The sequence below is a fragment of the Rana temporaria genome, chromosome 1 (genome assembly GCF_905171775.1).
Source record: "Rana temporaria chromosome 1, aRanTem1.1, whole genome shotgun sequence".
Taxonomy (NCBI): domain Eukaryota; kingdom Metazoa; phylum Chordata; class Amphibia; order Anura; family Ranidae; genus Rana; species Rana temporaria.
In genome coordinates this window covers 106,532,082-106,545,275 of record NC_053489.1, presented here as the reverse complement: position 1 = coordinate 106,545,275, position 13,194 = coordinate 106,532,082, and the positions used below count along the sequence as shown (strand labels likewise).

The 13,194-nt window shown below is 43.7% G+C and overlaps 1 protein-coding gene across 2 annotated transcripts in view; it reads left to right on the top strand.

Moving 5' to 3' along the window:
* LOC120930335 (baculoviral IAP repeat-containing protein 1b-like) overlaps positions 1 to 9,280 on the top strand; it is a 61,159-nt gene extending 51,879 nt beyond the window's left edge. For both annotated transcript variants that reach the window (XM_040341541.1, XM_040341537.1), the window contains exons 10-11: positions 3,627 to 3,791; positions 8,907 to 9,280. In XM_040341541.1, coding sequence (XP_040197475.1) covers positions 3,627 to 3,791; positions 8,907 to 9,271 — 530 coding nt within the window. In that variant the 3' untranslated portion in view covers positions 9,272 to 9,280. The remainder of the gene's footprint in view (positions 1 to 3,626; positions 3,792 to 8,906) is intronic.
* The last annotated feature ends 3,914 nt before the right edge of the window (positions 9,281 to 13,194 follow it).

Here is a 13,194-nt window from a genome sequence, read left to right as displayed (position 1 = left end):
TATTCAGAAGGGATATAAAGAGGAAGTTATTAACCACTTCAGCCCCAGACCATATTGCTGCTCAATGACCGGGCCCCTTTTTGCGATTTGGCACTGCGTTGCTTTAACTGACAATTGCGCGGTTGTGCGACGTGGCTCCCAAACAAAATTGGCGTCCTTTTTTCCCCACAAACAGACCTTTGTTTTGGTGGTATTTGATTACCTCTGCGTTTTTTTTTAAAAAAACAGCGACAATTTTGAAAAAAAATGAATATTTTTTACTTTTTGCTATAATAAATATCCCCAAACATATACAAAAAAAACTATGTTTTTCCTCAGTTTAGACCGATACGTATTCTTAGACATATTTTTCGTAAAAAAAATCGCAATAGGCGTTTATTGATTGGTTTGCGCAAAAGTTATAACGTCTACAAAATAGGCCATAGTTTTATGGCATTTTTTTTTACTAGTAATGGCGGCTATCAGCGATTTTTATCGGTACTGCGACATTATGGCGGACACTTTTGACAAATTTTTTGGACCATTGGCATTTTTATAGCGATCAGTGCTATAAACATGCATTGATTACTATAAAAATGCCACTGGCAGGGAAGGGGTTAACACTAGGGGCGAGGAAGGGGTTAAGTATGTTCCCTGGGTGTGTTTTAACTGAAGGACTGATTGAGGGAAATGACAAATCGCTGTTCATACATTGTATGAACAGACGATAGGTCATTCCCCCCCTGACAGGACCAGAAGCTGGCACCGGGAGGGGGGGGGTTGGGGCGCGGTATGTGGAGTGGCACGGGGTGACCTACCTGACACACATACCCTGACCTACGTGTGTATGTGTGCACACACACTGACATAGCCTACATACACTGACCTGCATACACTGACCTGACCTGCATACACTGTAAAAATGTGTATGTTACATCCTAGGGGGCGGGACTGGGACGTAACGCATACGGACAAAATGGATTCACGTAACGTCACACGCAGCCATCACTGATGTACATGTTTGTTTACTAGGCAGCACAGCCTGGTGATATCAAAGTAATACAAACCACATTAGGGAAAGCACTATTCCTTCAGGGGTCCACTTTGGGAGGTGAGCTGCTAGTATTTCAAGTGGTGGCAGTCCCTCACGGAGTCACCTGCATGATCGTTAATTACAGCACTATTTTGGACACTTATCATTGGTGCTTGTGTTCTGCTATATGTATTTTATTTGTATATGTTTTTTCTAGCGCTGCACTGTTTTATAATAAGTTGAGAATATTTACACACTCTTTTGGAGAAATCATTTTCACCTTATAATAACTTTTATGGACTTATATTGGTTATATTAGAGATCGTTATTTCGTATATCTATTTCATGAGAGCGTTTTGACCCATTTTTCTTTGTCAAGGTTGCAGACCACTGAAGATTGAAAAAAGTGTTTTTTATATCTTCCCTGACAACAGCTGAAATCTGACATGTATGTAATTTTACTATTAAAGGCTACGTTTACCTTTTGGAGCATGTTACACGTTACACTCATATTTAGAGTGTATTATGTAATATGCCCCAGACCTGCACCCTGCGCCCTTGATCCCCCAACCCCCGGCCCCATGACAGCGGGTGGGGAATCCTCTCCCTGCACACCCACCGTAACATTATGAAAACAGCATGGCTGTGTAGGACTCCACCTACACAGGCACATCATTCAGTCACAAGAATCTGTGAATGAGAAAACTATAAGTCACACCTGCCACCACAGCAGATGCAGGGGCCAAAAAGACCAGTGGCTTCAGCCTGAAGCCAAGCCGGCACCGGGGGGGGGGGGGAGTTTGGGTGCGGTATGCGGAGTGGCGCGGGGTGACCTACCTGACACACATACCCTGACCTACGTGTGTGTGTGTGTGTGTGTGACATAACCTGCATACACTGACCTGCATACACTGACCTGACCTGACCTGCATACACTGACCTGACCCACTGACCTGTCCTACATACACTGACCTGCCTGACCTACATACACTGACCTACATAAGAATTTTCCAAGAACAGACAGGTGAACAGAACAGGTGATCTTTTTTTAAATGATATTACTTGTAAAAGCCCTTCATATATGTTCACCGTGAACCTATATGAAGAGCTTTTACAAGTAATATCATTTTAAAAAAGATCAGTAACAGCTCCACACACTGACCTACCTTAGCTCAGCCTCAGCCTTGGTGTGCGGTCACAGCAGGCACTGGCAGTCAGTCAGAGAGGAGCCGAGGAGAGCCACCCGCCTGAACAGGGATGTGATGCGGCGGCCGAATTGTAATTCCCGCTGTGGAGCCTGCAGCGCCTATGATGGACGTCCCGACATTAGCGCTGCAGGCTCCAGAAGGCGGGGCCTGCTATCTATGGCACTCGGCCACTTTCGGCGGCACTCGGCCACTTTGGCAGGTCCCGACTCCCAGACACTCGGGCTTAAAATTTAATGCAATGCTGCACAGACTCGGGGCTTTTCGGGGACCCATTCGGGGGTCCAGAGCCCCAAGCCGCGCCCTAATGACGCCCCTGAGCAGATGGCTTGTAGTTCTCAATGGACCACGAGTATACTGATCAGCACACTCGTAGTCCATTTACTCTGCCTACAGCTCTGTAACAGAAAACATGTACAGAAGTATGGGCAACAGATCTGCAGTCAGTGTTTGCAGGAGCCTAACATTGCACTCCTGATCTACTGATCACGGTGCAATGCTCTGCAGGCTCCTGTGAAAAAAATTATAAATGCACAATTTTTTTCCTACAAAAATACTGTATGTGCATTTATTTATTTTTTTCAAAAAAGGTGACATTATCCTTTAAAGTAAACCTTGTCTAAGAAAAAAATGGCAGATGCTATTGCTTTCTTCTAATAATGCTAGCTGCCTGGTTGTTATACGGATCTATTTCTGACCCAGGACAAGTGTACATATCAGGGAAGTTGGAGTTCTGCACACTTGTTCTGGGTTGGTGCCGATTCAGTTCGCATGCGCCGCGCTTTATAAGTTTTTCATTCATTCATTCATTCATTCAAAGTATTGATATAAAAGAATCATGCTGAAAACTAGGTCACTAGCATTTGCAGAATGAGAAGCCAGTAATGATAGCTTTCAAATCTCTGTTAGCAAAGGTTTTCTTTAAAGGGGTTGTAAAGGTACATGTTTTTTCACCTTAATGCATTCTATGCATTAAGGTGAAAAAACATCTGAGGATTAGCGGCCCCCCAGCCCCCCCGTTTACTTACCTGACCCCTCGAAAGTCCCGCGCCGTGAATGCGCTGGCTTCTTGGCTCATTAATTGGTTGATTGAAAGCAGTGCAGCCAGTGCAGCCGTCGGCTGTATTACGGGAGCGCGCCCGCAAGAACTAACCACCATGCGAGAGAGCTCGCATGAAGGTGGTTAATTCTTGCAGGGAGAAGCAGAGACAGCTGCCAAGGGACCCCAGAAGACCAGGTTGTGCAAAACGAGCTGCACAGTGGAGGTAAGTATGACATGTTTGTTATTTAAAAAAATAAATAATTACCTTTACAATCTCTTTAAGTCACTTAATCTCAGAAATTGTAACTTCTAAGACCAAATGTAAATGTAATTGCGATAAATACAATTATTCATTATTTCCTCACAGCTGTGGCATTGGGCTCCCTCATTCATCTGGAAAAGTTGTATTTGCCAAAGGGCCAAGGAATGACTTATGCTGCTAAATACTTCATTGAACAATTCAGGAACCTTGATAACCTCCAGTTTCTAGCCATGAAAGAGATTCTAGATGATGAATCCATTGCACTTTTAGGTGAGTACTTTATGGGTATGTGACACTAGTGTTTTCAGGGTTGGCTCTCTTTATCTTTTCTTTAAAAAGACCCTGTAGGTCTCTAAAGATTTGAAAGATTGAAAATTAGCACCGCCTGTAGTAGGACCCATCCACTGTCCATTTCTCCTACCCCTGCGCCATTCCAGCCCTGCAGCCTAGGACAGCCTGTTTGGCATCAATACTTCCAGTATCGGCCACTGATGCTGGTTACTTTTTCTAACCCCTACATTACTGCAGGATTCAACAGTGACATAGGGGTTGAAAGAAGGAACCCTCAGCACACAGGCACCTGACATTCCTCAGAAGTGTTGAATAACCAGGACTCTTCTCCAGTGTTGGAATGGAGAAGAGGAAGGAGACAGGGGCCACTGAATAAATGAGTATACTCTGTCTTCTAATGCAGGGGTCTGCCGGGTTAAGATCTTAGATACCCTTTTTACCTAATTTTAAGTTTTTAGCCGTTCACACTGGGGGCGACCTGTCAGGCGACTTAGACGCCTGACAAGTTGCGCACCATGCAGTGCAATGGAACCGTTCTAATGGGAGCGACTCGAGCTGTGCGGGGCGCCTTCAGAGTCGGACGACTTTGAAGCTGCCCCAGTGTGAACCGGCACTTACTCTTACTTATGTCTGTAACTCCTTCAATATTGACACAGATGTATAATTTTTCCAAGGAGCTACAAGCACTTTCCGCTAGTTAAAGAAGAGCGCCAGTCATATTTGTAAACATTAAAAGTCCGCAGCTACAAAAACTAAAAAAATATACCCTTTTCACTTAGGCTGCACTTAAAGTGGAAGTAAACCCTATTGGGTTTACTTCCTGTTTTGCTGTCTGCAAAGCCTGCAAATGAAAAGCATAATGGGCTAGTATGCATCACATACTAGCCCATTATGTGACACTTACCTGCAAAAGAATCCAGTGATGTCCCCTGTGTAGGCAGTGTCCATTTTCTGGCCCCTCTTCCTTCTGGGCCGCGGACTCCGGCTCTGTGATTTGCCGGAGCCACGTGACGTCACTCCCGAGCATGCGCACGGGAGCCGCCATTAACGACACAGGTTAGGGAAGAAACGGCACTTGGTTTCGTTCCCGCGCATGCACCGTTAGCATTTTCGGCGGACTACAAGTGAAATATCTCCTAAATGGCACACGTTTAGAAGATATTTCCACTACCTATAGGTAAGCCTTATTGTAGGCTTACCTATAGGTAGAAGTCCATACAAAGGGTTTACAATATGGCGATCTGAGCATGCTCAGGCACTGATATCATCACTAATGGTCAAGGGTACCAGTTTTAAATAATGGTTTTAAGGCATTTTTGGGCAACACGTGGTGGTGTTCTTTACTCATGCATGCTGGATGCTTATGTGGTCATTGTTTGCAGGTATGTTTTGTTTTCCCTTTTTTTTGAATCAAGGTCATCATCTCACCCGTTGTTATCATTGCTCCCTGTCTACAAACATCACAGGTTACTGGCCCTAATAATTACTGTGTTTGTGGTGGAAAGTAATTGCCTGATAAACTAATATGTCAAGTCAGCCTGGAGCAAGCAGCATACAGCCCTGCAAGGACCTCAAGATGGAGGGAGCCCTCTAAAGGCCTGAGCAGTCGCCATTTAGGTGCAGACATCCATGCAACATTGATCAAGGTCATCATCTCCCCTCTCGTTATTATTGCTCTCTGTCTCCATCACAAACGCAGCAACCATTATGGCTGGTAACCTGTTGAGTTTGTAAAGTCAGTGTGTGACAAGCTAGTATGTCATGTCCCCTTGGGGGAAGCACTGACAAAGAAGGGGATGGCAGGAAAATAGCAGCCTTGATTAAAGAATCGTCCAAAGAGTCAATACATGAAGCCTTTACTCCTCAAGCAGCTGAATTGCCTAGCACTTCCAACCAGAGCCAGTAGGTAGTGTCAGATTGGAGAGCTTGTCGGAGGACAAAGACATTTAAGGGGCCACAGGCTTTGATGTTTGCCCAATAGAGCCTTTTGCAAGGGCAGTTAAGGATGCAATTGTCTGGGGTGAAGTGGAAGAAACTCATTTCCCTTCATTGAATGTCCAACACACAAAACCAGGAACAACGTCCTCCCTATTTACAGATTTCTCTTCTTCCTTCCTCCTGCACAAACTTGGTCCCTTTGCACAGCTTCTGCTGGGTTCACTTGTTGGGAACTAACGGTCTACCGTTAGCTCAACAACAGCCCATTACAAGCCCAGACCTTTGGTAAAGTAGCACATGTGGAGTGAACAGCATCTCACATCACCTTCTGCTTCCCCATTGACACTGACCCCAGCTCTACTGTTTGCAGAAATGCTAACCCACCTGGCTGCCACCAGTCCACCTGGCTGATTCCTCTTCCCATTCCTCCTGACTGAAACACACACATTGCAGACTCCCATGGGCAAAGTTGGATGAAGACTTGACATACCGCTCTCTCCAAGAGAGACCTGCTACAGCTGGCAGTCTCTCCCATTGTCTGTCCCTGCACCCTCCAACTGCCTTCTTTGGTGGGATCCTTCCATGCCAACTTCCCAAGCTCCAGCCTGAGTAAAAATCCCTCCGCAGCAGGGGTCCCTCAAGGGTCACTGACAGATTCCTCCAGCACTGATTCTCCATCTTCCACCTGACTCCCTGACTGGCATGGCTCATTGCTATTTAAGGGCTCCATGGTCCCCTGCCAGGCCCACTTCCTGGGGATTTGCTCAGGGCTTAAACTAATGTTTAAACTAATTAAATCATCGTCATTTGATTAGTTTGAACATATTGGTCATGGACTTTTGTTTTGCTAATTGATCCAACCAGGATTATCATCTGACACCTATGCAATAGTGGTGTCACCTTCTTATTCTAATTTTTTAGAAAAAGATACCATATTTATCGGTGTATACCGCGCACTTTTTTGCCCTGAAAATCAGGGCAAAATCGTGGGTGCACGATATACGCCGATACCCGCTTCCCGCGCTGTTTGAACCACTGCGCCGGCATATACCGAGCGCAGTACACTCGGGTATAGTCGGGCAGGCTGGGCTCCTCTCGCGGTCACGTCCTTTACGCGAGAGGAGCCGAGCCTTCCCGACTATACCCGAGTGTACTGCACTCGGTATATGTCGGCGCAGTGGTTCAAACACAGTGCGGGAAGCGGGGATCGAGTGTGGAGGACACCACGATGCCCGCAGAAGGACGCCGGACCGGACGAGGCCGCCGATGGACAACGAGCAGGACGCGATGGACGACGGGCAAGACACCGACGAGGGGCATCCAAACTAAGTATTTTTTTTCTTTTCAGGAATTTTCCTTCAAGTTCGGGGGTGCGCGCTATACGCCGGGGCGCGTTTATAGCAAGATAAATTTGTTTGTTTGTACTTACTTTTCGTATTATATAAGGATCGCCTATTACCTCACACCTATGTAATAGTGGTGTCACCTTTCTCAAAAATTATGATTAAGGAGAACATTTGCTTGTACTTTGTTGTATTTATTTTAATGAGACTTAAGGGACACTGCGCAACATTTTATTTGGGTTCATGTAGAGCAGGGCTCAAAATTTCAAGTCCTGAGCTACTAGCCAGGCCTCAAGGCGTACTCTCCACCAGTTGCCCCGCCCAACCCCTACCATGTCCCGCTCCCTAATCCCGCCCCCATAAATTATCTCATGAAATGACACTTAAATGTTTTATGCAGAATTAAGTTATAAAAATAAATATTAACAATAACTTTATCTGTGCCCAAAAATGCAGCCTGCCCATGTCTACCAATGCAGCCACGTGTCCCCACATTGCAGCCACGTGTCCCCACATTGCAGCCACGTGTCCCCACATTGCAGACAGATGTCCCCACATGGCAGCCTACATGTGCTGGGTAAGAGAGATGAGGAGCCGCCGCCGCCACCTGGTTGTTTAAAGTGCTGGGAACAGCTTTCAATTCAATAGCTGTTTTCCCCGCCACGAGCATCGTATACAGCCCCTCCTCCTTGTTCGGGAAACTTTGATAGGCAGCCCACACTCGCCAGCCCTCAAAATTTACTCGCAAAATGCGAGTAGGCTAATGTGTAAATTTTGAGGGCTGATGTAGAGTACCCTGTTATTTAGGGTAATCAGCGTGCTAATGTATGTGTGGCTCCTTCTAGGAGATTCTAGGTATATACTTGTGACAGAACCCACTGTCACTGTGTGTTTTGGAAGGGACTGTGGGCAGACCTCCTACCCACAGATTATGGCTCCGAAGAGACTGGAGACCTGGGGACAAGCTGGCATTGAGATAATGTAATGTAATGCTACATGCCTTCTCCCCCATCCCCCCCTCTTGTTGCTGTGTCTAATTGTCTTGATTCATTGCACAAAGAAAATGGTCTGGACTGGAGACATCTCTCCGCATGGGATGTGTATTGAGAGGCTGCCTGCTTACCATAATCCCTTTATGTTTATCTGTAGTCTGTTTCAATGTACAAATGTTCAGTTCCCATTGGTTGTACCTTGTCCCCCTCCCCTCTTTTACAAGGCTGAGGGGAGTGTCCCTAACTGTGTGTAAAAGTGTATGTCTTGGATTTAATAAACAGTTTATGCTCTGCATGTTTAACCCTCAACCCCTGTGTGGATTGTCTCGTGATTGAGGGGTTAAGGGCTGGTTATGGTGAATCTGCAGGCTGTGGGTGCGTTAGGAGGACAGGAGACACAGGTCTGGCGGATGTGCCCACCTGGGGTATTCGAGATCTGTCACAATACTGTTAAGTACAGTTAGGCTGGCCATATAAGGCTTATTCAGCAGGAATCAGCCCAGTAAGCACCACCCTGCTTTACACAAGTCAATTACATAATCAACTAACATGGGTGTAAAATGATCAGTCAAACAGTGATTGCATCCCATCAGATGTATTCAGGCAGCTTCAGTTGCTGAGGCTGTCTCTATGCAATAGCCGGCAGCGGAGATGCGGCGTGGATGGACGTATTGATTGATTTCTCTTGTTTAGCCCACATCGGAAATATAATCGTATATAACTAACCTTATACTTTAAGATGTTTTTTTTAGATGCTTATAGATTCGCAATTGAAAGATGTTAATATTTTTCTATGACTGTATTATTTATTATCTTTGTAGCTGATATTACAAGAAACGGCTATCTGACAAAGCTTCAACAACTTGAACTGCAAATCAACACCAACGTCACTGAATCTGGGTGGAGAACATTTTTTGAGAGATCAGGTCACATGCCAAAGCTCAGTCATCTGGATATAAGTCGCATGTACACACAGCATATTAAGTCCAACGCTTTAACTGTCATTGCCTTTGTGCGATTTGTGTCCAGACAACCACACTTGTTGACCATTATGATGTATGGCTGGCTGCTCGATAAAGATGATTTAAATATGTTTAACACAATGAAAGAGAGTCACCCTCAAGCTAAAAGTTTACTCATTGCTTGGCAGTGGTATTTGCCATTTTCACCAACCATTGAGAATTAAATAATTAAATGCAAAGGATCCCAAAGAGCAATCCCAAAACAACTTAAAGGCATACAAGATAAACGCTTTACAGATTATGACATTTTAATCCAAGGAAATTATAAAAACATAACATTTCAGAGACTACTATTCATAACAAATGAATGTCAAAAAGATCAGGAGATCCTGAAGTTGCATGCAAACCTTTCAATCGCAGCCTTGTATGGCAGCAGTATCTACCTTTCTCACTATCACTAAGGGCTCATATACACATTTGCATTGCTGTAAAGCATGGTAAAAAGCCTTTTACTGCACATTACTGTAACCAGAACTGTCTTATCAGCATCATGGGCAAAGTAATGCACTGGTGCAATAGTTGATAGAAATAAACATATATTTATTAGTACTTTAAAATTGATTTTAACCACTTGTCTCACCGGGCCTATTCTGGCACTTCTCTCCTTCATGTAAAAATCTAATTTTTTTTGCTAGAAAATTAATCAGAACCCCCAAACATTATATATTTGTTATTTAGCAGACACCCTAGGGAATAAAATGGCGGTAATTGCAACTTTTTTTCTCGCACGGTATTTGCGCAATAATTTTTCAAACGCCCTTTTTGGGGGAAAAAAACGATTTCATGAATTAAAAAATAACAAAACAGTAAAGTTAGCCCAATTTGTTTTGTATAATGTGAAAGATGATGTTACGCTGAGTAAATAGATACCCAACATGTCACGCTTTAAAATTGCGCACACTAATGGAATGGCGGCAAACTTTAGTACTTAAAAATCTCCATAGGCAACGATTTAATTTTTTTTACAGGTTACTATTTTCGAGTTATAGAGGAGGTCTAGTGCTAGTATTATTTCTAACGCATGCGGCGATACCTCACATGTGGGGTTTGAATGGCGTTTACATATGTGGGCGGGACTTGCATGCGTGTACGCTTCTGAGCGCGAGCTACCAGGGACAGGGGCGTTTAAAAAAAATATATTTTATTTTTATTTTACTTAATTTTTTTTATTTTTACACTTTTTTTGTTATCACTTTTATTCCTATTACAATGAATGTAAACATCCCTTGTAATAGGAATCTGTGACAGGTCCTCTTTATGGAGAGATGTGGGGTCAATAAGACCCCACATATCTCCCCCAGGCTTAAAAGCATGAGATCGTGAAAAAAAATTCACGATCTCATGCCGACAGCCGCGATTGCGGTTTTTTTCTACTTCCGGGTACCCGGGCGTGACGTCACAACATCGCACTCGGGCCTCCAATGGTCATAGAGATGACTGGTGACCATCTGGTCACCAGTCATCTCTATCGTCGTGAGCTAGCACCGGCCGATTTGGCCAGCACCGGACGGTTCTCCGGGCCCCGATGGCACGGGAGAGCCCGGAGAAGCACCGGATGTCGGCGGGAGGGGGGACATCCCCTCCCGCTGCCTATAAGAACGATCAAGCGGCGGAACTGCCGCTATGATCATTCTTATCGTGCAGAGAATCGCTGGCAGAAGATGGTGATATCTGAATGATGCCTATAGCTGCATGCATCATTCAGATATCACCGCACAAAGTCGAAGACGTCATATGACGTCCTCAGTAGGCAAGTGGTTAAACAGTAGGAAAACATGCCATAAATCAAAGACTAATCAACAAAAAGGTGCATAAAGAAGGGCAGAGTACAGAGGGAATCAGTAGGGTACAATACAGGTTCTGGGACGCTGCCCGTGCCATCCCGGGACAGTTTAGTAAAGAGCATGACTGTCACGGCAAATCTGGCATATATGACAGTTGACACATATAATATAATTTAAGATTATGGGGCCCCTGGGCATTTCCCAGGAATGCCCATGCATTAAGATAGCCCTGACTGTAACGCACGCTAATGTGACGGTATATAGGTGGATTGGTGTCTGTTGCTATTTATACTGAGTTGCACCCCAACATACATATACAGTGAAAAAAATCCACCTGTGCACCACAATGCACGGATGTCTGCTGCGGTGTGCTGCTTTGTCAACATAGAACAGGTGCATTTTTTTGTGTACTGAGATGCTTTGAGAACCTATAAAAAAAAAACAGGCTGTCTTAACATAACGCACACATATGTAAATTTATTAAACCCTAAAAGTCATAAACATGCCAATTTTATTCTCCATATATAAAAGAGCAGACAGGGTAGGCAGAGTAAAGATGGCATTAAAATTAAAGCTACTGTGCTTTAAAAATGGTGATCACAGCACTCCAATATCAGCAAGAGTAAATCTATTGCACAAGCAAATCAAAGTACATCTCTGCTCGGGTCTAAGGCTGGGCATACATGGTCAGTTTGCTCGATCAAACATCAGGCTGATAAAAAAATATATAAAATGGATTCCCCCATCCACACATTCCTTTGTGTGTTCTCCGCTGTCAGAACACACTGATCAAAGAAAAAATTCCCAAGAACCTGGTTCAGAAGAAGTCGATCATTAGATGGCCTTCTCTGAAACGAGAATGGCCATATAGGGATCAAAAAATTGGACTAGTCTCTGCTAAACCGGACACATTTTGAGCCTTCTGTGGCCAGTTTAACCACTTCAATACCAGCCACTTTTACCCTCTCCTGCCCAGAGCCATTTTCAGCTTTCAGTGCTGTCGCACTTTAAATGACAATTGCGCCATCATGCAACATTGTACCCAAACACATTTTTGTTATTTTGTTCACACAAATAGAGCTTTATTTTGTTAGTATTTAATCACCACTGTTTTTTTTTTGTTAAATAAATGTAAATTTTTTTTTTTTTTTTTTTTTAAAGAATATGTTTTTCTTTGTTACTGTTTGAAAATTTTGCAAATAAATGTTTTTCATAAATTTAGCCCAACATGTATTCTGCTACATTTCTTTGATAAAAATAACCCAAATCAGTGTATATTTTTTAGTATATAGGAAAGTTATAGTGTCGACAAACTATGGTATATACAGTATCTGAAAATTGCTCAATCTTGATGTACTGATCTCATTTCTTGAGGTCCTAAAATGCCAGAACAGTAGAAATACCCCCCAAACAACCCCTTTTTGGAATGTAGACAGTCCAAGGTATTTAGTAAGAGGTATAGCAGGTTTTTTGAAGTTGTAATTTTTTGTCATCGTGGTTTTGGAAAATAAAGAAATAAACAAAAAGTCACATTAAAAAAAAAAAATGATATACTGTCACCAGTGCAGTACAGCGTCATCTTATAACTGGTGATCAGGGACTGGTTACAGTACAAAAATCTTTATTTTTATCATGTATTATATTGCTATAAAACAAGAATTTTGCTGAATGAAACTTATTCATTGAGTCTTTTTTGTTCTGATTAGCTATGATTGGTCACAGCTAATCACATGGTACAAATAGGCTGTGATAGGCCCTGCCAGTACCATGAGATCGGATTGACCAATCACAGCTAGCAACAAATTTCTACACATTGGATGGCTTGAAAGGAAGCCATCCTTTGTGTACAACTGTCATGTAACCAGCTGTGATTCATCGCGGCGGTCGAATACCGGCAGTGAGCCGGTATTCAGATCGGTCATTGGCTGTGTCCTATGATCGGCGCATCCTGACAAGACGTCATATGTTGTCCAGTCAAGATGGAAAAGCACCCGCCTGGCAATCATTTTTCTAAAGGCTGGGAAGTGGTTAAGAGATGTGCTTCGGTTGTCTTGTGCAACCACACAACGTTCCAGCGTGGTGTGTTATGACAACACATCCTAATGCACTTAGGGATTATGCAGCTCCCCACTGCAGATGTGTTGTAGAGCACTACAACGCATGGTAAGGCACGCCCACGCTTTGTGGTGAGCTGTGTTATCAAAAAATGGTGTACTCTGTGTTTTTTGGACATTTTCGTGGATTGACAGTCACATAGTTACATATAGCTAGATTCACATACATGGCCGCAACTTTAAGGCGGC